At 43.7% G+C, this 27,845-nt stretch overlaps 1 protein-coding gene, 1 long non-coding RNA gene and 1 other non-coding gene across 4 annotated transcripts; 2 read left to right on the top strand and 1 right to left on the bottom strand.

Annotated features, from left to right (window-relative positions):
* Positions 1 to 72: 72 nt before the first annotated feature.
* On the top strand, positions 73 to 13,681 carry LOC119087846. The gene is made up of 4 exons (XR_005091336.1): positions 73 to 281; positions 5,674 to 5,859; positions 9,158 to 9,296; positions 11,160 to 13,681. It is a non-coding gene; the product is annotated as an uncharacterized LOC119087846 (long non-coding RNA).
* Bbs5 (Bardet-Biedl syndrome 5) lies at positions 2,662 to 27,845 on the bottom strand. 2 transcript variants are annotated; one of them, XM_028882004.2, is made up of 12 exons: positions 27,343 to 27,845; positions 25,749 to 25,831; positions 20,288 to 20,353; positions 18,853 to 18,902; positions 18,592 to 18,719; positions 16,750 to 16,885; positions 14,214 to 14,309; positions 10,796 to 10,858; positions 8,416 to 8,550; positions 5,183 to 5,266; positions 3,232 to 3,255; positions 2,662 to 3,069 (listed from the first exon to the last, which is right to left on the bottom strand). In XM_028882004.2, exons 1-12 carry the CDS (start codon positions 27,645 to 27,647, stop codon positions 2,968 to 2,970), a joined length of 1,272 nt encoding a protein of 423 aa, XP_028737837.2. In that variant the 5' UTR covers positions 27,648 to 27,845; the 3' UTR covers positions 2,662 to 2,967. The 2 variants fall into 2 exon arrangements, with proteins under 2 accessions (XP_028737837.2, XP_037060751.1); XM_037204856.1 differs by lacking the exon at positions 27,343 to 27,845 and having other exon boundaries at positions 20,288 to 20,349.
* LOC114701827 lies at positions 21,913 to 22,034 on the top strand. The gene has a single exon (XR_003735880.1).

Raw genomic sequence — 27,845 nt, 5'->3', positions numbered from 1 at the left:
CTGGTTTGGAAAGGAGACTTGTTCAGCTGTCTGAGATTGAAAGTAACAACTGGGACTTCTGGTCACTAAGGAAACTGCTAAGAAACAAGGCATTCAGGTGAAGTGGAAGGCTTTGAAATATAGAAAGCCTTGGAATATATGTTAATAAAGGGCATCCACAAGAAAGTGCTTACTGAAATAACAGAAAAATGGATCATAAAAATGAGTCACTCCTCTAAAAATGGCCTAGTGGCAAGCTACTTGGCTGTCTGAATTAATGATGCCAAGGTCAAGAATATGAGGTGAGTTCATTTCAATTCTCATAAGCTATGAGTCCAATGATTTAAAATGTTAAAGCGCATAATGTTATTTTCTACTCAGAATTTTCTTTTTCAAGGAGGAAACATAAAGATTTTTATGTACTTAACAGTTTTATATAACCTTTTAAATGATACCTCCATCATAACTGAAATAACAAATGCAGAGAAACTTAATTTTCTAAAATATTCTAAATTATCTTTATTTTTAGGTAGGAAAACTATAATTACCACTGAATTATCAAATTCATTCATACTCTGTCTTGCCATATAAGGGATATGAACGGACAAACAATAATACAAAAAAGTAAAATAATAATAGTTAAGTCTTTGGGGAAAGAAAAGACCTATGTACCTATGACTACTGGGAATATTTTGTAACTTTAAGGGCCAAAAAGGTCCTTTCATGAAATAAAAAGTTAAAAAATAGAACAGATGCAACCCTCTGAGAAAAATGTTATCCCCAGAGAGAGTAAAATCAGCCTGTGCTGCTGCATCATCTAATATATATATGTACATATATATTATATATATTTATATATAATTTAGAAAGCAGGCCTTGTTTAAGAAAACATGATATTGGAGTCTACTTTATGGTGCTGGTAACAATGGAATACCATACGGAATGAAGATGCGATTTAAAGAACTCAGCCAGGCATTGTGGCACACACCTGTAATCCCAGCACCTGTGAGGTGGAGTAGGAAAATGACCAACTGCATAGTGAACTCAAGGCCAGCCTGGGCTATGTGAGACCCCGTCACCTCTCCCAAGGGTCCCTTCGCTTCTATCTAGATGGTATTGTAGACTTCTTCCATGAAGTCCTTTACTCCACAATCATGATCACATTCTGAACTCAGTAGAGCTACAGAGATGCTAGAGTTCCAAGGGCTGGTGTTCTTAAATGTGCCCCGCAACGTAAGCTCAGTGAAGACCCGGCTTTGGTGTTGTAGGTCTGTGTAGTCAGTCTATACAGTCCCCAGGCCTCATGGATGCTCCATGAGTATTTGTCGAAGGAGCAAACACTCCCAAATCAGGGACTTGCGTATTTCAAGCTTTACGGTGTCTCTCTGTAAAGGGCTTCTTCTTTTCGTTTACCCCACAGTGGGTGGGTGACACTGCCAGCTGCTACAGTGACGACAGCTGACAGGGAGAGAGCTCAGAGGTTCTTGTTCCATTTATAGATGTCATTAAAGGTGTGACCACTCTGGACAGGGCTGACAGCTGCTCCCCTTGTTTCAACAACAAATGATTCATTTCTCTCCACATGTAACACCTAACATTTGAAAAGATCAGTGAGTCAGCTGCAAACACCAGGGTGTGACGTTTGAGGTGATTCCTTGCTTGTGAACCAGTTTATAGTCTCGCTTGCTTGAACGGCAGTGAATGATGTTTATGGAAGCATTTTATTGTGATCTCTAAATACTGGTTATTATGACTCCATCCCTTAAGCATGGAGAAATCTTTTTCCATTTACATGAACAAACCCATACGTAGTATTTTTTTCAGCAATTTTTAATGAATCAGGGCAGCACTAGGTTGTACTGTGTATTTGTCTATGGTTGTACATATTATTACGTCTTATTTTAAATGGATTTGTGTTCATTCCTTTCTCACTAATGACAAAGGGTGCCTTTGGCTAAGTACAATTATTTGTTGAAAGATTCCATAAATTTTCTTTAGACTGCCACTGTAGCCAAAACAACTGAATGATGTCAGTGAGGTCCAAAAAACATTATCTGAGAAATCTTCAAAGGAGCCTCAATGAATACAAATAAGGAGATAGTCAATGAGTGGACAACATGATTTCCTTATAAAGCAAATGCATTCTTGTCAAAACCACCGTAATACTATTTACAGACTAGCATTCTGTAGCTAAAATTATTAGTTTTTACAAAAATAAGCCCCTAAAAATGATGTGTTTAAGAATTGCAATTTGGGATGCCTCAGGCAGATCTTTGTGAGTTCAAGGCCAGCCTGGTCTACATAGTGAGTTCTGGGACAGCCAGAGCTGCAGAGTGAGACCCAAAAGCAAACAAACAGAACTGTAATTTGTATTAGAGTCTTACATTTACAGTCCTGTGATAATATATTTAAACAAGACTTGTAGTTAAGAAGTATTTGGTTATTTCTTGAGCTGGGCAGTGGTGGCGCACACCTTTAATCCCAGTGCTCCAGAGGCAGAGGCAGGCGAATCTCTGTGAGTTCAAGGCTAGCTTGGTCTACAGAGTGAGTTCCAGGACAGCCAGGACTATACAGAGAAACCCTGTCTCAAAAAAATATAAAATATAAAATAAAATAAAATAATAAAAGAAGTATTTAGTTATTTCTTAAGAATGATTTTTTAAAAATAATACTTTCAAAACATTAAGTGGTGCTGAATAAAATCTTTATTAAATCCAACATGATATAGTCACTTAATATCTGTAAAGTGCTATTTTACAAGTATTAGGTACAATATAAACATTTACAAACCAGATACATTTCAGTTACAATTTTGAATATAATTTTTAGAAAACTGCCAGTTTTCTAAAATTAAGAAATTTTTCCTTAGTTATTAAAAGCTTTTCTTAAAATATAAAATATAAAAGCTATACTGTAAAAACTATTCCATGCCTAGAGTAGGCAAGTGGTGTCTTTTAATCTTGAGATATATTTAAATAGAACTCCAGCTCAACTCATGACTTCCCAAAGTCCCTGCAGTGTGAAGCCATCCTTCAGTTTCTCTATTGCAAGCCCCAGCTCTTCTGAAAACACAGGTTCTCGGTCTTGTTGCTTTGGGGAAGGCAAGAAGATGAGGTGGGAATGGAAGATGGGCAAGGAAGAGGAAAAACAAGAAATGTTTCGCTAAGTTAGTGACTGCTAGATGCTGCAATATTGAAACTCAAAAAAACAAAACAGTAACAACAACAAAAACTGTAGGTAAAATGTCCTTACCTTATTTCCATCAGCAAAATAAGCCTGTAAGATAGAGAAAATGATATTTCACAAGCTTCATACAAACTAAATCAGGGTCTAAGGAACAGGTAGTTAATTTTCAGAATGATTTGGTAACTAAGTCTAGTTCACATTTGGTTACTGTGCATCTAATAGTTCCTCTACCTACATCGATGCCATCAACACTTATTTCTTACGGTGGTACAGGCCCTTAATCCCGGCACTCGGGGAGGCAGAGGCAGGTTAGAACTGTGTCTGAGTGAGAAGCCAGACCGTGAGACCCTGTCTTTAAAACAGAACAACAACACATTTTACACTTCTTGTGCCAGTATTAATGTCTGTAAGAGTTGTGCTTCACGCGTTAAGCAAACAGGCTTTATAACTGATGTACCGCACTGTTCGCTTGAAAGGAAACAATGTTTTTGGAGCTTTAAGATGACTTCTCTGCTTCTGCTTTAGCAGATGGTGGCAGAGGGGCTGGAGAGATGGCTCAGCGGTTAGGAGCACAGGCTGCTCTTCCAGAGGACCCGGGTTCAATTCCCAACACCCACATGGCAGCTCACAACTCTCTCTAACTCCAGTTCCAGAGGACCTGACACTCACAGCAAAACATGAATGCACATAAAAACAAACAAACAAAAACCCCAAAACAATTCCCAGCCTCCACATGGCACCTTTGTAATCCAGCTCCAAGTGATCTGACACGCTCACACAGACATACATGCAGACAGAACACCAATGCACATAAAAATAAAAAGAAATAAATCATTAAAAAAAAAAAAAAAAACCAAGGTAATCACCTAGAACTGGGCATGGTGGCACATGCCTTTAATCCCACCCAGCACTCTGGAGGCAGAGGCAGGCAGATCTGAGTTCAAGGCCAGCCTGGTCTACAGAGTGAGTTCCAGGACAATCAGGGCTACCCAGAGAAACCCTGACTCAAAAAATAAAAAAACAAAGAAACAACAATAACAAAATCAACCAAACAACCAAACAAAAAAGTGTGGTGTCTGAAATCCCAGCACATGAATTTGGAGATTTGGAGGCAGGAGGGTCAAGAGTTCAAGGCCAGGGGCTGGAGAAATGGCTCAGCAGCGAAGAACATGTAGTTTAATTCCCAACTCACAGCAGCCGGCTCACGACCATCTCTAACTCCAGCTGCGGTGGATGTGAGGCCTCTGGCCTCCATGGGTACCTGCACTTATGTGCACATACTAATACACAAACAATTCAATGTAAAATAAATCACAACAACAACAACAAAAAAAAAAAACCACAACAAAACAAAAAGAGACAACCAACCCACCAACCCACCCGGAAAGAAACCAAACCAAAGGAGCACTTCAGTGTATCAGTATACAGTTCAAGGGTGGTTCATGCCAATTTCACATCTTTATTTGAAACCATTCGTTGCTGGAAGGAAGGTATGTGTTATGGTCAGATTCCTAAGACTGTAGGATATGAAAACATTAGAAAGCATTACTTTATTTATTTATTTTTTTTCAGACAGGGTCTCTCACTAAGTGGCCTTGAACTCAAAGAGATCCACCTGCCTCCACCTCCTGAGTGCTGGGGTTAAAAGCTTGTACTAACACACCCAGCTCATTGGCTAATTAAGAAATGCCTATTTGGAAACAGGGAAGCATACTGCTCAAATACATATCTTTCTAAAATAATGTAAATTAAAGAAAAAAATCATTTTATAAAGATGAATTCTGTAAAGACTTTAAATTATCATAAATCAAATCCTCTAAATAACTGTTCTCAAATTATTTCCTAGGTTGGGAATTTAAAAGTATTCTCACAAAAGAAATTCTCTCACTTTAAAAAAATTTCCCTCAAACTCACATTGTCTCAAGTTTTACAACAGTTTACACAGCTACACCATTATTAGTGAGACATGACTCAGACACACATCACAGAAACTCTACTAGTTCTTTCTGGCGCTCACCACAAAAGCATCCGTGTGATCATCGGAGTCTATTTCCACATCATCTGGAACCTGTTCAACCGTCAGAGCTTCAAGGGGCTGTGGCTGAAAATTAAGGTGTCAGAGTCAATATGGAACAAGTTCTTCTAGAAAAATCTACGGTGAGAACTGCAGATACTTGCAAAGTCACTCTGGAATTCATATTCTATATTAAAACTAATGAGTTGTAAAAGTTAAACGTAAGGTTTTAAATCAAGTCAACATCATCAAAATAATTAAAACAGAAAGGTATATGTATTTAGTGTATTTAGAGAATTTGAGCCAGAGTTTCTCTGTGTAACAGTCCTGGCTGTCCTAGAATCTACTTTGAAGACCAGGCTGGCCTTGAACTCACAGAGATCCTCCTCTGCCTCCTCAGTGCTGGGGTTAAAGGCGTGCGCCACCACCGCCCCACTTTTAATTTTTGAGATATTCTTAAAAGAAAAACCTTATCTTAATTACTTCTCTTTCAGACAGAAAAGGGCTGGTTAGAAAAGGCCACCCTGAAGAACTCAGAAGGCATCTGAGAAGTCAGAGTGGGTGACCATGGCTAGTTACCGATGAGAGCTAGGGTCAAAGAAGATGAGAGAAGAAACGAAAGCTAGAGAGGACAAGTGGAACGCTACCAAAATCTTCTGTGTGCCCTGCATGTGAGAAGGGTCTGTACACGCAGCTGTGAGGAGGATGTATGTACACGCAGCTGTGAGAAGGGTCTGTACACGCAGCTGTGAGGAGGATGTATGTACACGCAGCTGTGAGGAGGGTTATGTACATGCAGCTGTGAGCAGGGTCTGTACATGGAGCTGTGAGGAGGGTTATGCACATGCAGCTGTGAGGAGGGTTATGCACATGCAGCTGTGAGGAGGGTTATGCACATGCAGCTGTGAGGAGGGTCTGTACACGCAGCTGTGAGGAGGGTGTATGTACATGCAGCTGTGAGCAGGGTATGGACAAGTAACTGTGAGAAAAGTGAAGCTAGGTGCCTGGGACCGAAAGTCAGGTTCCAGACTTGCTGACTTTACACCATTCCTCACGCAGGAGCAGCGATCACAATCTGAATGGAAAGGGGGGGATAGGAGTAGGGAAGACTGGGAGAATCAAATTAATATGCAAGATAATGGAGAACATGAAGGAAAGCCCCAAGATTTTGAGCACAGCTACCATTGGCAATACTAGAAATAAGAAACATGCCAAGGCTACGCTCATTTAGCAATGTCCTGTTTGAGGTCTGATACATCTTACTGACTTGGATAATGAAATTATGAAATAACTTATGAAATAAGGAATTCAGTTCTGGGGGGCTGGGGAGACGGCTCAGTGGTTGAGAACCACTGCTGCTCTTTCCGAGGCCTGAGTCTAGTCCTCACTCCAGTGGGCTCACAACCACCGCTAACTCCAGCTCCAGGGGGTCCAACGCTCTCTTTTGGGCTCTGAAGGCACCTGCACACACAAGCATATACCCACACATAAATAATTCATTTGGATTGCCTTATGTAGATCAGCTGCCCTGGAAGTTGCTACGTAAACTATGCTGGCCTCTGACACACAGTTTCAGTCTCCTCAGTGCGGGGGTTAAAGGTATACACCCTGCATATAATAAAATAATTTTTAAAAATGAAAAGAAATTCAGTATCAGGCCAGCAATCTCTCTCCATGGCTTGTTACCAAGCCTGATGTCCTGAGTTTGATCCCAGATCCCCAGATCCTTTGTACGAGAACCAACTCCCAAAAGTTGTCCTCGGACTTCTACACACATATACATACATGCACATACACAAATAATGCGAAACATTCCAATAATTAAAATGTATATTTCTATTATTTGAGATGCTTATCTATGTGACAATATTCAAGAGTATTTAGAAATGAGATAAGTTGACAGTGTTAGGATTAGAAAAGTAGATGTATAAGGCATCCAGAAACATCTAAGTTAAAGAATCTGGAGGGGCTGGAGATGGCTCAGCAGGTAGACATGGGCTGACAAGCATGATGAACTGTCCCTAAACCCTCGTGATAGGAGAGAACTCACTCCTGAAAGTTGTCCTCTGACCTCCACACACGTGCCATAGAACACATCCACGAAATAAATAAAAACCAAAGATGCCAGCCGCTGGAGTAGCCAATGGTATTCCTGAGGAATATGCAGAGAAGGGAGGGTGAAAGGCGGAACGCCTCAGTAAAGTCAGAGGACATGAATAATCCCCACTGCCCAGCCTGCTTCCTGGTCCTCTCTGGCTCCACTCCGTAGTCGAGCTGCAGAAGCAGATGGAAGAGGTAGTGGTTGGGGTATGGTTCAGCAGTCTGAATGCCAGCAAGGGAACTGAGGAGAGTGGATAGGGCTAGACATGGACATTAGGGTGCACACTGGGGCCCCAGCAAGGGTCAGAGAGCAAGGGAACCTGTGATGGAGTGGTCAGTGATGGGACTGCAACGGGGAGCCAGAGGTAGAGCCTGGGGCAAGGGGACCAGTGTAGACAGGATGCTAGTGACAGATCAGATGATGAGGGACAGATGATCAGACCACAAGAAAGCTGATGCGCCAGGAGAGCAGGGATTGGAACCAAACCAGAACAGACGAGGAAGACACGACACTCAAAACATCTCAAAACTAGCTGGGCACAGTTGTGTGTGTCTGAGGTAGCAGCAGTCGAGATGCTGAGTCTAAGGTAAGGCAGGAGCTCCAAGACCAGCGTGGCCAAAACCCCCTAGCTCAAAACCAAGTCGACGGCCAGATAGCAAACACACAGACACCCGTAACATTTCTCCAACCTAGCATGGCAGAGGCACTGACCAACAGGAATGGAGATGGGCCACACTGATGGAGCAGATTCTGGATTTGCTGCATGGGGGGACAGTGGGGAACAGGATGGTGTCCATGAGGCCTTTATTGTCCAAGCTAATGCGGCTGTGGGAGGCCAAACCTAAAGCAGATAGAATGACCAACTCAAATCTGCCTGCATCAGAGGAGGCGTGTGCATGGACGCTTTCCTGAATAGGCTGCTCACCTAGGCTGGGGAAGAGGAATGACCAGAGAAGCAATCGGTCAGAAGGCAGTACTAGTCACCAATTACAGATGGCCAGTCTGAGGCCATGCTCACTTGACCCAGGTCTACATATATGTTTAAAGTCTGTACACAGCGAGTTTATTTTTGGATTTCATAGGTAGTAGGGAAGCAATTCAGCAAACTCTATATCCATGATATTGAACAAATTACCTTTTCTTCCATTTCATAATTCACTCCAAATATCGGGCTGGCAGAATAGACTTTGTGAAGTGAGTTGATCTCCTTAACTGATTCCTGTAGTTTTTCCACAGGGTCTATTTTAAAGCCAAGAACATATCCTCCACTCTGTAAGAAAAAATAATGAAAACAAAAGCCAAGTCTGAGGGCAATACCTACAGGATGAGATGAATGCAGGCTAACTGTCCTTGTTCTGGAGGATCCCAGCTAAGCTGCTCTAAAGAAAGTAAACTCGGGGCTGGAGAGATGGCTCAGAGGTTAAGAGCACTGGCTTTTCTTCCAGAGGTCCTGAGTTCAATTCCCAGTACCCACATGGTGGCTCACAACCATCTATAATGAGATCTGAAGCTTTCTTCTGGCCTGCAGACATACATGCAGGCAGACGACTGTATACATAATGAATAAATAAATTTAAAAAAATCTATTTAAAAAAAAAAAAGAAATTAAACTCTGTGCTCTGAAAATTGCAAACACAAGAACAGAAGAGTACAGGAGCCTCCAGGGAGTCAGGGAAGAGCTGCCAGCGGCAGTAACCCATGAGGTCTTCTGACTTCCCTCCCTGAACCCCTGCCTCCCTCATGCTCCCTGGACATATTCAGGTTGCACATAATTTCATCTTTAAACTCAAGCTCATCTTCCTGGATGAAAAATATGCACAGTGGAGTGTGATGGCCAAAGGAACTAAGGTGTTTGTTTGTTTGTTTGTTTGGACTAGGTCTTGAGAAGGAATAGACTATCCATTAAAAAACGGTCCATTTGAAGTTATCTCCTTGAAGGGTTTGCAAAGCATCTGGACTATGATTGACTGCAGGCTGGTGGAAAGAGTATGTTTTTAAAGTAGCATACTATAAAAGGTAAGAGCATATTTGTGTTAAAAGCACATACTTTTGGGTTCAGTTCTGGATCAACAATTAATATTGGACAATATTCTTTCCTTACTCTTTCTAAGTTCCATTTTTAGCAAACCATGAAATGGTTCTCAAGTGGTTGTTAATTAACAGGATAAAGTATGTCCTGTTGGTACAGTTCCTGGGATGCAGTACTTAGTAAAAGGCAGTAACAGGCCACAGGAAAGAGAGAGTGGGCATTCATTTTTAAATCTAGGAGTCATTTTGTAACTCCCCCCTTGTTTAGAAGGAAGAACAGTTGTTGAGTACGCTTCGAGAGAGCGGGGCCTGGGGGTACCTCGGATAACTCACTTAAAAAAAACTTATTTGGATGGGGCTGGAGAGATGGCTCAGAGGTTAAGAGCACTGCTTGTTCTTCCAGAGATCCTGAGTTCAATTCCCAGCAACCACATGGTGGCTCACAACCATCTGTAATGAGATCTGGTGCCCTCTTCTGGCTTGCAGGGAATATGTGCAGACAGAACACTGTATACATAATTAATAAATAAATCCTTTAAAAAAAAACTGATCTGGAGGCATGGTTGCACATGCCTGCTGCCTCAGCACCCGGGAGGCAGAGGCAAGTGGATCACAAGCTCAGGGCCAGCCTGGTCTACACAGAGTTCAAGACCATAAGTAAAGTACTTTAAAAGTCCCAAAGGGAGCCGGGCGTTGGTGGTGCACGCCTTTAATCCCAGCACTCGGGAGGCAAAGCCAGGCGGATCTCTGTGAGTTCGAGGCCAGCCTGGGCTACCAAGTGAGCTCCAAGAAAGGCGCAAAACTACACAAGAGAAACCCTGTCTCGAAAAACCAAAAAAAAAAAAAAAAAAAAAAAAAGTCCCAAAGGGACTTCTGTAAAAACACAACATAATGGGCACACAGCAGTTTATAATTAGATACTGCTCAGTCTGTGAGAACATAAAGTCTCAGAGGATATGTGCTTCTCTACATATCCAGAGCAAGTATGAGTCAGATAACCTGGGATGAAAATACAGTCCCATCCCTACCAGCTCAAGATTCGGGGGAATGTGCCTAACCCCTCCAGGCCCCAGTATCCTGGTCTGTAAGAGGGGGAAAAAGACATTTCATGGAGTTATTAGATTGAGATAAAGTATGAACTATGTTGACCTAGTACAGTGATTTCCCTCACAATTTTATTAATACAATGATGATAATGATTTTATCTGTCTAACGAGCAAACCGGCACAGGTAACACGGTGCCCACACCTACAATCCTAGCTAGCACTTAGGAGGCTGAGGCAGGAGGCTCCTGAGTTTCTGGTCACAAACACATAGGAAGGATTTTTTCCTATGGAGACAGGTACTATAAGACTTCAAACACTTCATAGATCTTCATGTTATTGCTGAAACTCTTGCACGTCAACTGGTTACTATAAAATAACAGCTAAAAACCTAGACACAATGTTAAAAATTTACCAGTTTAATAAAAATATAAAACATCTTACCTGTTGAGAGCTTTCTATGACAAGAGCCAAACCAAATTTTGAATCTCTGATCTTTATTGAACGCTATATAAAGTGAAGAAGAAAAAAACACACATTTTTATTATCTGATGGTAGTAACTCTTCAATACACATTTTAATTATGTAATGTGCTGTAGCCCTGACTTTTGAAGAACAGTCTCATATCTCAGGCAGGCCTGAAACTAACCATGAAGCCGAGCCTGGCCTTGAACTCTGGGAAATCCTCCTGTCTTAGCCTCTTGAGTGTTAGGACTATAGGCATGAGCCACCACATCCACTTTTGCCGAAGAACTACTTTTCATAGTCTGAACGGCAGAAGTTCCTCCTCTCTACCCTCTTCCCGCAGGAATCAGTAAACGACAAGACTCGGACTGAAGAGAGATGGCAAATGACAAAGCCACACACAGAAGACAAATACCTAGAGCCATCCGATTCAGCTATCCCTGACTCGCGTGATCAATGGGTCTTCTGAAGATTTTACACAAAAGGCCGATGATTTTCAGTTTTGAGGAGCCAGTGTCTTTCGGGGCTCCTGAATCAAGATTATGATATGTACACCATTCTGTTTTCACACCTTGCCCTGGTTAGCTTTTTGTCAAATTGACAAAAGTTAGGGTCATCTGGGAGGAGATCACCTGAACTGGGAAAATGCTCCCAGCAGACTGGCCTGCTGGCAAGCCTGTAATCCATGATTGGTATGAGGGGGCCCTGTTCACCTGGGTGGTGCTACCTCAGGGCAGGTGGTCCCGGGTTCTACAAGCAATCAGGCTGAGCAAGCCACGAGGGTGCTAGCCAGTAAGCAGCATCCCCCCTGGCCTTTGTATCAGCTCCGGGTTCCTGTCTTGTTTGAGTTCCTGCCCTTGCTTCCCCCAGTGATGGACTGTGCTGTAGAATCATAAGCGGAAACAAGCCTTTCCTCCCAAAGCTGGTTTTGGCCAGGGTGTTTATCACAGCAACAGAAACACTCACTTGGAATTTGTGCGAGCCCATGTGTTTTTGGGAGGATTGTGATGGCATTTGAACTTCGGGCTAGAAAAGCCAGTAAGTGCTCAAAGCCTAATGAGTTGTTTCCTGGGGAGCAAGTGAAGTGTAGCCAAAATAAATCCTTTGCTCCCTACGTTGCTTTGGTCATAGTGTTTCAACACAGTAATAGAAAACTAAAACAAACATCGATCTCCACCTGTCTAACTAGGTGACACAGGCTGGTCAGACCGGGCACTCATGCGCTCTCTTCTCTCTCTCTCTCTCTCTCTCTCTCTCTCTCTCTCTCTCTCTCTCTCTCTCTCACACACACACACACACACACACACACACACACACACACACAGCTTGGCCCTGTGGAGTAGAGTAATGGCTGAAGCTGGAGCTGAAGTTGGAGTATGACTACCACGGTGACAAGCTGTGATATATCATATTGCAAGCTGTTTGGGTCAGGCTGAATTCATTCCAGAGGCCACATTTGGCAACTCTATTCTTAAATAACAAAAAGTATTCTATTTGAAGAACAGAAAGCACAAGGTTGTTTACTACTCAGTAAGTATTCAGCATAACAGGGGTCAGGCTAGGTTAGCCACATAAATGAACACAGAGGGAGCAGCAACAGACACTGTGCATGGTGGCATCCTACTGTAACCCCAACTCCTGGGTGGGCACAGCAGGAGGAGTGCTGTGAATTTGAGGCCCAGCCTGGGCTGCATGGTGAGTTCATCAGTCAGCACTTTAGAGACTCTGCCTCAAAAAAAATCTCAAACTAAACAAAACCAAGCGATAGACAATATACAAACATCAATTTATCAAACACCCATGTAGACTACCATACCTTCCCAGCCTTGATGACAAATTATTTCTGGGGGAGTCCTTGCCTAGTTTGTACAAGGCCCTAGGTTTGATCTCCAGTACACAGACAAAAAAAATGATCATATTTCTTTAGACTTCCTTCCTATCAAACTATGTATGATTATCCATTTAATGTGTTGCTTCCTCCGCCAGAAGGACGGCTCTGCACCAGCAGGGGCCGTGCGTTGGTTCAACGTCTTGACTGTTGATCATGGAGCACAAAGTGATACTGTTTTCGTAGGGCTTCTACTGCGGTGATAAAACACCATGACCGAAAAGCAACCTTGGGAGGAAAGGGTTGATTTCGGCTTATGTGTCCTAACCACAGTCCATCGTGAAGGGAAGTCATGGCAGGAGCTCAAGGCAGGACTGAAGCAAGGCCAAGGTGGATTGCTGCTTACTGGCTTACTCCTTTTTACTAATGTTTATTTACACGTATGATCATGTATCTGTGTGTATGCCACGCATGTGTCTCTGGAGGGTGGCGGATCCCCTGGTGTTGGAGTAACAGGAGGTTGTGAGCTATCTGATATCGGGGCTAGGAATTGAACTGGGGTCCCCTGAAAGTGCAGCAACCACTCTTCACTATTGAGCCACCTCTCAGCCTCTTGGGGAGCTGTTTCTTTCTTTCAGTGTTGGGGACTGAACCCAGGGTTTTGAACATAACAGCAAAACGCTCTATCATTGAGTTACATCCCTAGTCCTTCAGTCCTTTTTCTTATCTATTTTTGAAACATGGTCTTACCATGCCACCTTGGCTGGTCTGGAACTTGCTATGTAGACCATGTTGGCCTCGAACTTACAGAGATCCAAGTGCCTCTACCTCCTAGAGCTTGGAGACGAGAGAGACAGAGAGAGAGAGACAGAGAGACAGAGACAGAGAGAGACAAAGACAGAGGTGGGAGAGAGAAAGAGCCCACCACACCTTGTGCATATTACTCTCTTAATAGCAAGTTGAGTGGCAGAATCCTTGCCTAGCATATGCAAGGGTCAATTCCTAGTTCCACAAAAACAAAACAAAACAAAACAAAAACCCCCAGCAAGTTGATAACTACTATTAATTTTTTAAAAGACAAACAGTCTGGCTATGTAGCCAAGGCTGGCTGGACTAGAACTTGCTATGTATACTAGGCCTGAACTTGTGGAAATCCTGTCTTTGTTGCTCTAGTATTTGATTTAAAAGTATCTACTATGCCTAACTTATAAATACACTGTCTTTTCTCTGTTAAAATAATAAAATCAATATTTTGAAGCTATGCTTTTATTTACTTACTTTTAAGTGTATTTTAAAAATTATATTTATTTACTTTATTTATTTGGGAGGGACACATATGTATGCCAAAGTGTGTATGTATGGAGGTCAGAGAACAACCTTTGGAGTCGGTTGGCCTTCCGCCATGTGGGTCACAGGGATTGAACTCAGGTTTGGTGGCCCCAAAAGTATTCTTTTAGTTCGTGGAATATAAAAAGGAAAAAACCCAGAACGCATATACACCCAAACATGCAGTGATTAACCGTGGGACTGTTCTAGATCGAAAGGAGGTCACTGAATGCACAGACTTACGATTTGCAGATACGGGATGCTGACATTAAAACTGTCATTCATATTCGCATGCCACACAATCCTCACATTGGTAATAAAAAAAGTTCCTAAATTTCCCTGCAGAAGAGAGAGAGAGAGGTCAGTCCATGATTGCTTGCTTGTGTTCCCAATCTGTTTATGAGACCCAGAATAATTCTGATTATCACAGCAGTAGATTAACACAAGAACTGAGTATTATGGAGTACCACTGACTCTGCTGTTTACAGGCTAGCACAATCAGAGGACTGAACGCCTGGACCCGACGGAGTCATTAAGCAATAGGACACCAGTACAGTTAAAACATTCAAGTTAGCATATTTGTCTGAGGACAAAGTTCTTTCTAAATTTTTAAAAATTTAGTGTGTGTGTATGTGCGCGCGTGCGTGCGTGTGTGCGTGCGTGTGCGCGCATACAGGTGCATATGAGTGGAATTCACAGGACAACTCTCTGGAGTGAGTTTTCTCTGGCCACCTTATGGGATCTAGGAACCAGACTCAGGCTGTCAAGGCTGCATGCAAGCATCTCTACCCACTGAACCATTTCACCGACCTACAAAATTCTACCTGGTGTATTTTGTCAAATGTAAAATGGGGGTTTGAATAAATAACCCATTTTTTTTTTTGGCTTTTTTTTTTTTTTTTTAAAATACCTTAGCTAAGTGGCGGTGGCACATGCCTTTAATCCTAGTACTTGGGAGGCAGAGGCAGGCAGATCTCTGAGTTCGAGGCCAGCCTGGTCTACAGAGTGATAAGTCAGGGCTACATAGAGAAACTCTGTCTTGAAAAAAATCAATCAAACAAACAAAACAAAACAAAAACCCAACTCCCCTCCCCAACAAAAAGGCTTTTAATATAGTTCTTGATACATAGCATTTTTTAAGTATTAGATCTTTCTATACTTATTATTCAAAACTTGAGATATGCCTAAGCAAAGGAGTTATGGTAACTGAGAATAAAACCACACTATAACCCCTATCAACCTATCAGAGACATCTGACGACTCTTTAATACTGACTACATCAAAACTACAGCCAGTCAGGCAGTGGTGGCAGTGGCGGTGACGCACACCTTTAATCTCAGCACTCAAGGGGAAGAGGCAAGCAGATCTCAGTGAGTTCGAGGCCAGCCTGGTCTATAAAGAGAGTTTCAGGACAGCCAAGACTGTTACATGGAAAAACCCTGTCTTGATAAACCAAACCAAACCAAACCTATCTCAAAAAAACAAAACCAAAACCAAAAATAAAAACAAAACAAAACAAAAAAAACACCCCCCCCAAAAAAAAAAACAAAAGCAAAACCAAAAAACCAAAAACTACAGCCAGATATGGTAATTCACCCCATAATCTCAGGACTTGGGATGCTAAGGCAGGAAGACCAGGAGTTTAGGGCCAACCTGGGCTACACGGTGAGACCTTGTCTCAAAAGACAAAACTTGGGGCTACAGAGATGGCTCAGTGGGTAAGAGCTCGAGTTGCTCTTTCAGTGGACCCAGGTTCAATTCCAGTATCCACAAGGCAGCTCACAACAGTCTGTAACTCCAGTACCAGACATCCAGTAACCTCTATCTTCTGGCCTCTATAGGCACCAGGCACACATGTTGTATAAAGATATAAACTCAGGCAAGATACCTATACACACAAGATAAAATAAACAGCACCACCAACAAAAACAATGAAACATTTTTAGAAATTACATTTACCTATTTTGAGGCAGGCTCTTATTTTGTAGCTCTGGCTGGCCTGGAACTCATGGGTAGATAAGGTTGGTTTTAAACCCACCGAGAACTGCTGCATCTGCCTCCTGAGTGCTGGAGGCAGGCTGTGGCCACCATGCCACACCCATTTTTAACTATGTCTGTGTGGATATGTACATGTGGGTGATAGCATCCACGGAGGCCAGAGGCATTACATCTCCCTGGGGCTAGTGGCTGTGAGTTAGTGGGTTCTGAAGCCCAGTACTCAGCTGAAGAAGTTGAGTTCCAGGGCAGACTGGGTTATATAACAAGGCCCTGTCCCAAAGCTAAGCACACACACAGGATAAAAGGTCTCAGTGGAGCTGCATGCATGCTTGTTAAGCCTGCAACCCAGAAAGCAGAACTAGGAAGGTTCTCCACAAATCCTCGACCAGCCTGCTCTACATGGTGAGTGCCAGGCCAGCCAGGGCGACATAACAAGACCCCGACTCAGGGGGATACTTCTATCTGTCCTCTTCACATCATGGTTCGCCTCTACCAGTGTGGTATGAAGAACAGTGTGTCGTGGTGCCTGGGCAAGTGCGGCTCCCTGTTTCTCACCTATGGAAAAGTGGAGTGAACTAGAGGCCCACTACACTTCTTGGTTCTGTATAGAACAGAAGTTGATGTAAAGGGCACAAGGCCATGAAAATCAGGATATAACTTCATATCTAAAGCTGTAACTTATCCAGATCTCTAATGCTAGTTTTAACAATTACACAAACCCAATGATGAGTGGGAAATGCTGTGGAAACAGTCCCAAAAGACTCATTACTTTCCACGGTACCTGGTCGCTAGATAAATTCCATACACCGTTGATCTTATCATACACATGCTCTTGTGGTAATAACCTCAGCTGCTTGTTTTGAATGACTGCACTTCTCAGTTTGAAATCACGGTACATTTTAGAAGTTTCATATGCTCTATGGAAAAGAATAAAACAAAGACCAATCAATCCAAACAGAAACTGTGCGTCAGGCTATGTTTACTCATCTACTGCTACATAGCTGTTAAAGCTTATGGACATCACTCAGCTGTGGTGAACTCAAACACTCTTCAGCGGTTGTGGGAGCACAAGCCTATAATCTCATCACCTGGGAGGCTGAGGCAGGAGAATTGCTGACAGTTTGAGGCCATCCTGGACAACATAATGAGTTCTAGGCCAGCCTGAGCTATAGAGTGAGACCACTTCAAAAAACAAACCAAAACCCCAAAGAACAAAAAAAAAAAATAGTTTTCAGTAAGGATGGGTAACTCTAGTTTTCCGTCATGGCAGCAGAACGCTGACATATTTACTGTGACATCCGTTCCTTCATTCCCACTGCTAGTCCCTGTTAGCAGTACTTTGACACAGGTCCGTTACTCTGTTCACTACAGTCTAAAAACATTATGCTTGCATCCATCCATGCATAGAAAACTGTGTCGATGCTAAAGAGATCTAGGGCAGAGAGGGAGAGGGAGGAAAAACAAAACCCAGGTTTCCCTTTCGCTAGGATTCTGTTACGTTGGTAAGCAGTAGGGTTTGCCTTCTGTCTGTAAATCTTAATTTCCTTTCGTCCATTATCTTCAAGACATAACCAGTAGGAGAATGGAACTGCTCTGTGCTCTATTCATTTAGGCAGGAACATAGTGTTTTTCTGTTTTGTTTTTTATGTTTGTGTATGTATGTGCATACATGTGCAGAGGCCAGAAAACAACTTGTGGTAGTCAGCTCTCTCTTGCCACGTCAGTTTTGGGGACAGAGTTTGGGTCGTCAGGCTTGGCAGGGAGCATCTTTACCTGCTGAGCCGTCCTGCAGGCTCAGAACACAATATACATATACATACGTTGTGTGTGTGTGTGTGTGTGTGTGTGTGCGTGTGTGCGTGTGTTTTGCTTTTGTTTTTCGAGACAGGGTTTCTCTCTGTGTAGCTTTGTGCCTTTCCTGGAACTCGCTTTGGAGACTAGGCTGGCCTCGAACTTACAGAGATCCGCCTGCTTCTGCCTCCCGAGTGCTGGGATTAAAGGCGTGCGCCACCACTGCCTGGCTTGATCAATCACTTCTTAAGTCAAATCAAGATCTATAGTTTAAGTGTCTGACCATGAAAGCTGAAAAATATATATGTGTTGCTATAGAGCTTGGGATAGGACCCAAGACCTTGAGCATGCCAGGCAAGTGCTCAGCCATCAAGCTACACCTCATATATCCTGAGACAAACACTTGTACACAGATGTTTGGAAAAGCATTATTAATAATCTGAATAATTATAAATTATTTAGGGAAAACTTCTGAATGTCTATTTCTGCTATAAAAATCTTTTAAACTCATTACTTGAAATTTTTTACCTTGGAGCTAATTTAGTAGAATCTTTCCTGTCGTCTTTCATTTCCCAAAGGGTGGTGATATGTAGCCCAGGGTGGCCCAGACCCCCTCATCTTCCTGCTTTACCCTCTGGAGTGGTGGGATTACAAATGGGCACCACTACACTTGGCATCTTATTCGCTTTATTAATTCTTTCAATAAGGAAGTGTATTATTCTAAATGCCTGGGATGTTTGCAGCGAAGATACTGTCGTACATCTGAACTTCATCCTTTACACCAGTACACCACTACTCGGCATAGTCAACGGTCTGAGAGGTGCGTCTGTACCTGTGCACTGCAATCACAGAAGTGAAAAGTCTGGGGCTCCCGGGAACCAGATTTGTGAAAATAAACTCAAACCGGGTGGTGTTGCATTTTGTTAATATATAAAGCGCTTCAGTTTGGCCTCGTAGTTTCTGGAAGGACAAATTGATTACAGAGTTCAGAGTTGCAGAGCAAGTTCCCATGGAAGGTGGCAGCAAGTCTCGACTTTAAATCTCCAATGTTTCCTCACTGTACATCTACCTCATTAGACTTTTTCAGACTTACGGAGTTCGCAGTTCTTGTTGTAATACTCAATATGCAGTTGTAACCAATAGCTAAAATTTAAAAAAAGACAAAGAATGTAAGGAGTATGATATTGTAAAGTGAGAAACATAATATTGTAAAAAACAATTAAAAACCTAGAACTTTAAAGTTTTGAAAACTAAACATGAGCGTAAGTACAACTTGTAAAATTTGTATGAAAACTGTGCAAATTGAGGTTGGGGATGTAGCTCAGTGGGTAGAGCTCTCTCAGCAACATGAACCCTGGGCTTGATCCTCAGCACCGGATAAACAGAGTGAGGCGGCCCACACTTGTGAGTCCAGCGCTCAGAAGGCGGAGGCAGCAAACTCAGAAGTTCAAGTCATTTTCAGTGACACAGCAGGTAAGAGGCGAGCCTGGGATACACGGGACCCCACCTCAAAAAAATAATGAAAGAATGAAGGATATTATTACAAGAACTTGAGGGTCAGCTGTGCTTTGAACAAACAAAAATATTCCTAACATGGGAAAAAAAATGTCTAAAACCCATATGATACCATTTACTAAACAATAAAAACAAAAACAAAAAACCTTACCACCGCTACGTCAAAAGAAAGTCTGGCTACATCTGCCATAAACAATAGAAACTGTATGGCATGTTTTCAAAGACAATCAAAACCAGACAAGGGGCAGGGATGGCTGAGCAGGAAAAGGCACCTGCTGCACCAGCCCAGAGACCTCAATTTGATGGCCAGAGCCCACAGAAACGGAAATGGTGGAAAGAGAGAACTGACACATAAAGCTGTCCCTCGGCACGCACAGCCCCACCCCACACACACATCGTGCACATACACAGTGTGCAAAAAATGTAAAGAGCCGGGTGGTGGTGGTGGTGGTGGTGGTGGTGGTGGTGGTGGTGGTGCACGCCTTTAATCCCAGCACTCAGGAAGCAGAGGCAAGTGGGTCTCTGTGAGTTCAAGGCCAGCTTGGTCTACAGAGTGAGATCCAGGACGGCTAGGGCTACATAGAGAAACCCTGTCTTGAAAAACCAAAAAAAAAAAAAAAGTAAAGACAAAAACTATCCCCTACGAAAGCACTAATCCCATATACGCCTTACAACACGAACAGACTGAAAGATATGAGCAGATCGTTTCTTTTGCATTAGGATATAGTATGTGATCAGTCTTTGATTTCGGATTGTTTTCTCAAACAATAATTTTATATTTCCACATACTTCATGGTATAAGCTTAAAAGAAAATCGCTCCTGTGTTTTTACAGCACTGGGGATTGAACCTAGGGCCTTAAGCACATTAGGCAAGTGCCTACCACTGAGCCTTGTCCACAGCACTTTAGATGTTTTGCTTGTTTGTTTTAAATTCAAAATCTACCATCCAACTTTCCTGAAAGAGGAATCTTTCCCCTCCCCCCTTAGCATCTTATCTAAGAAGAATACTTACAGAGATTGACTCTGGGTAACGCCAAGGAATGCCAGATGATTCTTAAGTTTGTTACTAAGAGTCTACCTGAAGACAAAGTGAGAACAGGTTAGCTGACGGCCCTTTCCGAAGCACAGGGATGAGGTGGGAATGGAAGCTGTGGCTAACAGCTTGCTGGTCCGATGGCCAGCACTTGTGGAAGCTGCATCCTGTGATCCATGTGCTCAGAATGAGCATGGTACTGCATGCCTGTGATCCAAGTGCCTGGGGTGTGCAGTCACAAGGACCAGATCATCCAGGTGCCTGAGGTGTGCAGTCACAAGGAATAGATGTTCAAACATGATACCAAGTTTGAGGCCAGTCTGGTTTATATGATTAAAAAGGAAAAAGGAACGAGTATGAGCTGGACAAGGCAGCCCCTGCGGTCATGAACTGCCTGCTATGATGAACTCCACCCTGGAACCGAGACACAAAATAGACACTTCCCTCCTTAAGTTTCTTTTGTCAGGTACGTTGTCACAGACGTGAGAAAAGTCACTGAAACGTAAGTGCCATGAGTGTCTCTCAGCAGTTCTCACTTTGGGTGCCTGTGTGGATGCGCTTGTGGATGCACGAGGTGCAGAAAACATGGGAGAGCATCAGCTGGCCTCCTCTACCGCTCTCCACCTTATTTCTTCCAGGCAGCAAGCCCCGGGGATCCTCCTGCCCCAGCCTGCCTCAGTGCTGGTGGTCCAGGTGTGCACAGCACCACGCTGGTCCTTCTAAGTGCGGAGGCGGAGCTCCTGAGTGCTGAGCCGTCTGTCTCTCCAGTCCGACAGCTCTCCCTCACACGAACCACGTGCTTAGAGGGCTAACTCTGTTAGCGGCACAGGCAAGAGAGGCTGACTGCGCTCAAAGCAGAAGTTCCTCAATGCTAGACCAAGAGGTTCAGAGGCAATCCTACTAGTAATAAAATTGAGTTGGAGTTTAGGCTTAAAATTGGGGCAGACGGAACAATTTTAAGGAGAGCGCTGTGGTGGTGAACGCCTTTAATTAATCCAGCACTGGGAAGGCAGGGGCTGAGGCCGAGGCAAGGCAGGTGGACCTTTATGAGTTCCAGGCTACCAGCCATGGCTACATAGTGACAGCCTGTCTCAAAGGGAGAGAGGGCCTGGCGTGGTGCTGCCTGCCTTTAATCCCAGCACTTGGGAAGCAGGTAGATCTCTGAGTCTGAGGTTAGCCTCGTCTACAAGAGCTCCAGGGCAGCCAGGTCTATTTAGAGAGACCTTTCTCAAAAATAAAAAACATAAACAAAAGCAAAGCAAAGAGAGGACATGGTGGTTTGAAGCGGTATGGCCCCCATAGACTCAAGTGTTTGAATGCTTGACCTACACAGAGTGGCATTATTAGGAGGTGTGGCCTTGTTGGAGGAGTGTGTCACTGGGGAGGTGGGCTTTGAGGTTCCTATGCTCAAGTTATGCTCAGTGTGGGACACAGTTCACTTCCTGTTGCCCGGGGAATCAAGATGCAGAACTATCAGTTCCTTCTCCAGCACCATGTCTGCCTTACATACTGCCGTATTTCCTGCCATGATGATAACGGACTAAATCTCTGAAACTGTAAGCCAAATGCAATGAAATGTTTTCCTTCTGAGAGTTGCCGTGGTCACTGGTGGACCAAGACTGACTGATGAAGCAAGACTTTGCTGATACACTCTTTCTAGACAAAGGGGTGGAGACAGCAGCCCTCATCGGAGAAACCACAGGGCTGACTATACTATCCAAAATTTCCAGCACTCTCTTTGCTACTTTTCTGAAATTAATTTAAACATCTATTGAGGAGAAGTGGGCATGCTTACTCAATGCTGTAAAATATAAAGGAGAGAGAGAGAGAGAGAGAGAGAGAGTTGTCATGGTCATGGTGTTTCTTTCTTCACAGCAATAGAAACCCTAACTAAGACAGATGACATGATGTAGTTTGGCTCATCATTTACTTATGTAATACTAGAAAAGCCGAGCAGCTTCTCAGTTACCACCTATGAAAAAAGGGGAAGGGTGTCTGCTTTGAATTAATGCTACTAAGTGAAATTACATATACAGATATAAAAAATAGCTGTTGGCAAATAATAGACATTAAAAAACTGTTAAGAGAGTGTGAGGGAACTTGGGAGGGTTGGAGGGAGGACAGGAAATGATGAAATTATATTTTAATTAAAATCTGTTAATAAAATGTTAATAGTGGTTCTATTTTTTTTCCTTTTTTCGTTGAAAGGGGGAACAATGATGATTGAATCCAGGACCTGAGACTTGACAGACAAGTGCTCTACCAGAGAGCTCCAGCTCCAGCCCTCCTTCCCTCCTTCTCTCCCCCACACCCTTCTTTCCTCTCTGCCTACCCTGCTCTTTCAGATTCACCAGCTTTGTTATACTAGGTCCCATAAAGCCACCCTTGTTTAGACAATGTCACTTTATCACACAGGCTGTTCTCAAGTTCACAGTTTCCACTGACGCTCCTGCCTCGGCTACCTAAGTGGCTGGGACTAGAGGTGTGTACTTCTATTTTGGCTTAATATTTTAATGCTTTACAAACTAATTTTTACGACTTAAAAATTACAGGGGTGCTGATTGCCTTGAATCATTTCGCTTAGGTAACAGTTTGTCTTTTATACTTTTTTATTAGCATATCCAGAAAAAAAAAGTTATGGAATGCTGACAGTTTGCCTTACAAAACTCCCAGCCAACTCTCTTCACCATTTTTCTGCTCACTGTTTATCTCCTACAAGTTACAGGAGTCTTGTGAGGCCTCTCCTCTCCTGAAGGAGCCCTCCCTGCAGCTCCATGTCCATTCTTCCAGGCCTGGGCTTCTTTCTCTGTCCTTGTTTCTTCTAATCTCCCCAGTATGAAATCTCTGTGCTCACATCACTCTCCACGGCTCCAGTGCACAGCGCTAATCTGATAATTTCATGACAGAGTACTTAGGAGTGGATTAAATCTGCTGGTCTTCTGAGGTACTCACAGCTTTAAAACAGGGGTCCTGCCTTGACCTTGATATCCTCCCTATGCTAATTCCCTGCCAGGTTCCATCCTCCTGAATGCTTAAGGGAAGTTCCTTGTCTGTGTATCCTGCATAATGGGCATTAACAGCTTAGATGCAAGATTGTAAAACATCGGTAGCGAATTTCTGCCCTCCAGGGTTCTCCCATTGTGCTGTAAGCCTGTATTGAAGACCTCCTCCCTCCTTCAATAAACGGCATTCAGCATTAAAAATTAATTAATTAATTAATTAAAAACAAAAACAAAAACAAACAGGGGTCCTGAATGGCATAGCTTTAAGTTGGTCACCTGGAAACTGCCCGACAGGAGCAGATGCAGAGGGTTGGAGGGCAGAACTCCCCATCCCCTCTCTACCTCCACATAAACCACACACTCTGCACATTCCTGTAAACCTTCATTTAAACAAAGCTTCCCGAGTTCTAATAGGATTCTAGTACCGTGAGGGGATTATGTGTAGCCAGGCTTCCCCATCCCCTTAGTTTTGAGCAAAAGAAAAACCCTGGGTGACTTCAAACTTGTGATCTTCCTATGACCACTTCCTGAGTGCTACCAACGAGCTACGTTCCCCAAGCCCAGAAAGCCTCTCTGCTCTCTGTCATAGTTTGATTCCTGTTGGCTGTGATAAAACACTAACCAAAAGCAACCTGGAAGGGAAGGGATTATTTGGCTTATACTTCCAGGTCACAAGCGATCATTGAGGGAAGTCAGGGAAGGAACCTGGAGTAGAAACCATGGAGAAACACTGTCTACTGGCTTCCTAATTCACGGGCTCACAGTTAGCTGAGCTTTCCTGTGGGGCCCAGGATCACTTGCCTAGGGATTGTGATACCTCGGGATGGTGCTGCCCTCCTACATCAGTTAATAGACAAAGCCCCACAGACACGCCCACAGGCGAAATCTGATCTAGGCAATTCCTCAGTTGAGGTTTCTCCCTTCAGACAACTCTAGGCAGCGCCAAGCTGACAATTAAAGCTAACTAGGACACTCTCTATACACCAAAGTACTGATACAGGATGCTTCACTCAGTGAATGCTTGATGAATCAAAAAAAAATGTTTTATTATCCACGGTCTCTGTTTATTATGGAGGATGGAGTGTCACAAAAGCCTTCTAGTCAGTCGATATAGGAACAACCAAAGGTTCCCTTGACTTCCTCAAGGCAACTCACTTTTCACTAAAATTTAGCCTTACAACAGCAAAACTTTTATTCTGTCCCACAAAGCACAAACCAAGACTTCACTCTCCCCACGGCCCAACTGACACCTGGATCATTGAGAAATGTAAGCATGCACGCCTTTAATCCTAGCACTTGGGTGAGGCAGAGGCAGGCGGATCTCTGTGAGTTCGAGGCCAGCCTGGTCTACAGAGCAAGTTCCGGGAAAGGCGCAAAGCTACACAGAGAAACCCTGTCTCGAAAAACAAAAAACATAAATAAATAAATAAATAAATAAATAAATAAAGAGAGAGAGAGAGAGAGAGAGAGAGAGAGAGATATGTAAGCATGCCTATAAGCACAGGCCCTAGACCTGGCAGGATGTACATGCAGCTATCGTAACACCAGCTTCTTCACAAAAAACCGGCTTAGTAGGACAATTCAGAACGAAGTCCTGGAGAACACATAGCCACCCAAAAGCTGCATTAAGCCTGTTCTGCAGTGAGGTTACTGTCCCTTCCCCAGGACACATTGATCCCTTTATCTGAATGAGGTGGGTTCCTGGCCCCTGATTCTTCCTTAAGTTCTCCTCCAGAAACCCCACCCCGCCCTCTGAGGAATACTAGTGAGCTTCAGGCCCTGTTGATTGCACACTGATGCTGGCTCCAGGGACAGCTGCTTAAAGTTTTGCTTAAAGTTTTTAGCTTCAGGCAATTCGATTCAGAAAGGAAGTTAGAGTCTAGCTGTTTTTCAGTAGCAGTAAAAAAAAAAAAAAAAAGAAAAACAAAAAAAAAAACCAAAAATCTCCCACAGGGCTTTCTGCTACTTGACTGACAGACTTCTCAGTGCAGCACTAAATTTTGTCCTTGCACATGTCCACCTCTAGGGGCCATTCTGAGGGGACTGTGCAGTACTTCAGGATTAAGGTGAAGTGTGACCACAGATACCACAACCATGAATATTCAATGTTTACCATTCTGTATTCTTTTAGCAGGAGGTAGATCCAAGGGTAAGAACTATTCTATGATGCTTACAAACAGGGCTCCTGGAGTTTTAACCATTACACTAGAAAATCTCATGCCTTGAATCAAGACTCACTACCGATGGGCTAAAGCCGAGAGAGAACCTGTGTTTCCTATCTGTAGGATTAATACGTACCAGTTTTTCTATTTGAGAAAAATCTGTGGACTTAACTTTGTTCTTCTCACAATTACATTTACATGTGATGCTTTTTCTCCAGCTAGTGTGAATAACCATTTAAAAATTAAACCACAGATACAAAACTCAAGTCTACTCACCTCTATCCCCATTATTTCCTTTTGTATCTTCAATTGAATCTAAACAATCAATAAGGATTTCTCCAGGTCTTGTTTTCATCTGTCTAAAATAAACACAAAACGGTGAGGGTTATAACTTCACCTCTATCTGCTCCCAATCTACTTAGGGAAGAGACACAGGCACAGGACACACAACAGTGTAAGCACACAGCACTGAGTGCTCACGCAGTTGGAAATAACTTCCAGACAATGCGGTCAGTGAGCCCTGGGTTGACCAGGGCCACTTGGGAGTCAGCTAGATCCAGAAGTAGAGTCTTGGATAATAAAAGGAAGAGAGTAGAGAGTGCATGACTGAAAAACAGGAACAAGAAAGGTAACAGAGGCGGCCGGGAAGAAAGGGGACTGAGCAGTGAGAGAAGTATAGTTGGGTGACTGGGGAGAAACACCTGTCGAAGAATCTGGAACTCCACGATGACAGGCCTTATTCTGTGGGCAACAGACAAGCCCCGAGAGGTTTCAGAGTAGAGGAAGGCCAGGAGGCAGTTATGGAAGGGATGATTTTAAAAAGAGTTGTATGAGAGGTATCCTTAGGGGGCCAGTGGCATGGCTCAGCAAGTGAAGGTAGCTGCCGCCAAGACTGATGACCTGAGTTTGATCCCTGGAGCCCTAACAAAGGTCTGACTTCTGCATGTTAACTTCTGACCTACCCTCCTGCATCGTGCACACTGAAAGCACTCTTACTGAGCTGTCTGCCCAGGCCCTTTTGCTCACTAGTGTTTACACAGCCATTGGTGTGTAAATCTCCTGCACTAGAATGAGGAAGGATGCATGATTAGCATCCCCTCTTATTTCTTGTCTCTATCAGCAAAGTAAAAAGTATGTGTGTGATAACTGTCTGCTAAACTCAGAATGTTCATGAAAACTGGAGTTTTGTTTGGATTAAGATACCCCGCCCCCCAGAACTATAGAAAAGCCATAAAAGGTGTGCAGTGAGTTACGGTAGTTTGTAATTTTACAAATATCCCTTCTTTTGACTTCATAAAGGAACTAAAACCGTGTTAGGCGTCCAATTACCACAAAAACTGAGGAATATACCAATATTTCATTTTTCCAATTAAGGAGGTGCTGTTCATGATAAAGCACTATTAGGAAGTTGCTGGGAGCTCCATATTTATTGATCCAAGAACTTCAACTTTGATGTTTTCCAACACTATCTCAGTGCCCCCGACCCTCGACATCTGGGCAGGAAGGTTTTTTTTAACCATCTTCTCTTTAAAGCATACTCCTCACAAACAGGGCTTCCGTTTGATAAGCTCGGAAAGCTTTCGAGTCAAGCTTGGTCCCGACACAGGACTTGCGTGGTCGGGAGTTTTGGAGAATTCTCCCTCCCAGCGCCCTCATTTTACAGTCACGCTAAGCGTTCAGAGGCAATGCTATTCCGGATTTTGTTCTGGAGCCCTGCTCTCCGGAATCCCTGCCCTCCGTCCCCTCCAGCGCTGGACGCGGAGGGTCGCAGCCTGGATGGGCTCCCACTCCGGGGAGCAGCCGGCCAGGGCAAGGCCGGGGACCGCGGGGGAGCGCAATCGCGGGGTCCCAGCGCGTCGCAGAGACTCACTGCGAGGACACGTCGAAGCGCACGTCGCGGTCTTCCCACAACACGTCCAGCACAGACATGGCGCCTGAGGCTGCCCGCCGACGCGGTCCACTGTGGCGGTCCTGCGGCGTCTTGTGGGCTCCAGGGCAACGCGCCGGCCTCGTCACGATCTCTACGGCGGGCGCCGAGGCCCAAGCTTCCACCTGGTAGTGCACGCTCTTTCCCCTGCCCTTTTGCGTCACTGGATCGGTTTGAGGCGGGAGTCGGGGAGGGCCCTTGACTTCGGAGCCACCACCTCTCTGGTCTCCGTGCACATTTTTGGCCATTTCAGCCTTCCTGCTGATTTTTTTTTTTTTCCTTCTACACCATCCAGAAATCTCAACTTCACCAAACTACGTTCCTGTTTTGGTGAGGCTCTCGCCCTGCCCACCTCGCAGACCCTGGAGGTTCTGACTCTCGGGCTGCATTCCAGCCCTAGGCTCAGAACCTGCTGAGGTCCTACTCTGGTCTGGACCACTGCTAAC

This window comes from Peromyscus leucopus, chromosome 4 (genome assembly GCF_004664715.2).
Source record: "Peromyscus leucopus breed LL Stock chromosome 4, UCI_PerLeu_2.1, whole genome shotgun sequence".
Classification (NCBI taxonomy): Eukaryota; Metazoa; Chordata; class Mammalia; order Rodentia; family Cricetidae; genus Peromyscus; species Peromyscus leucopus.
This window is presented reverse-complemented; position numbering and strand designations above follow the sequence as displayed.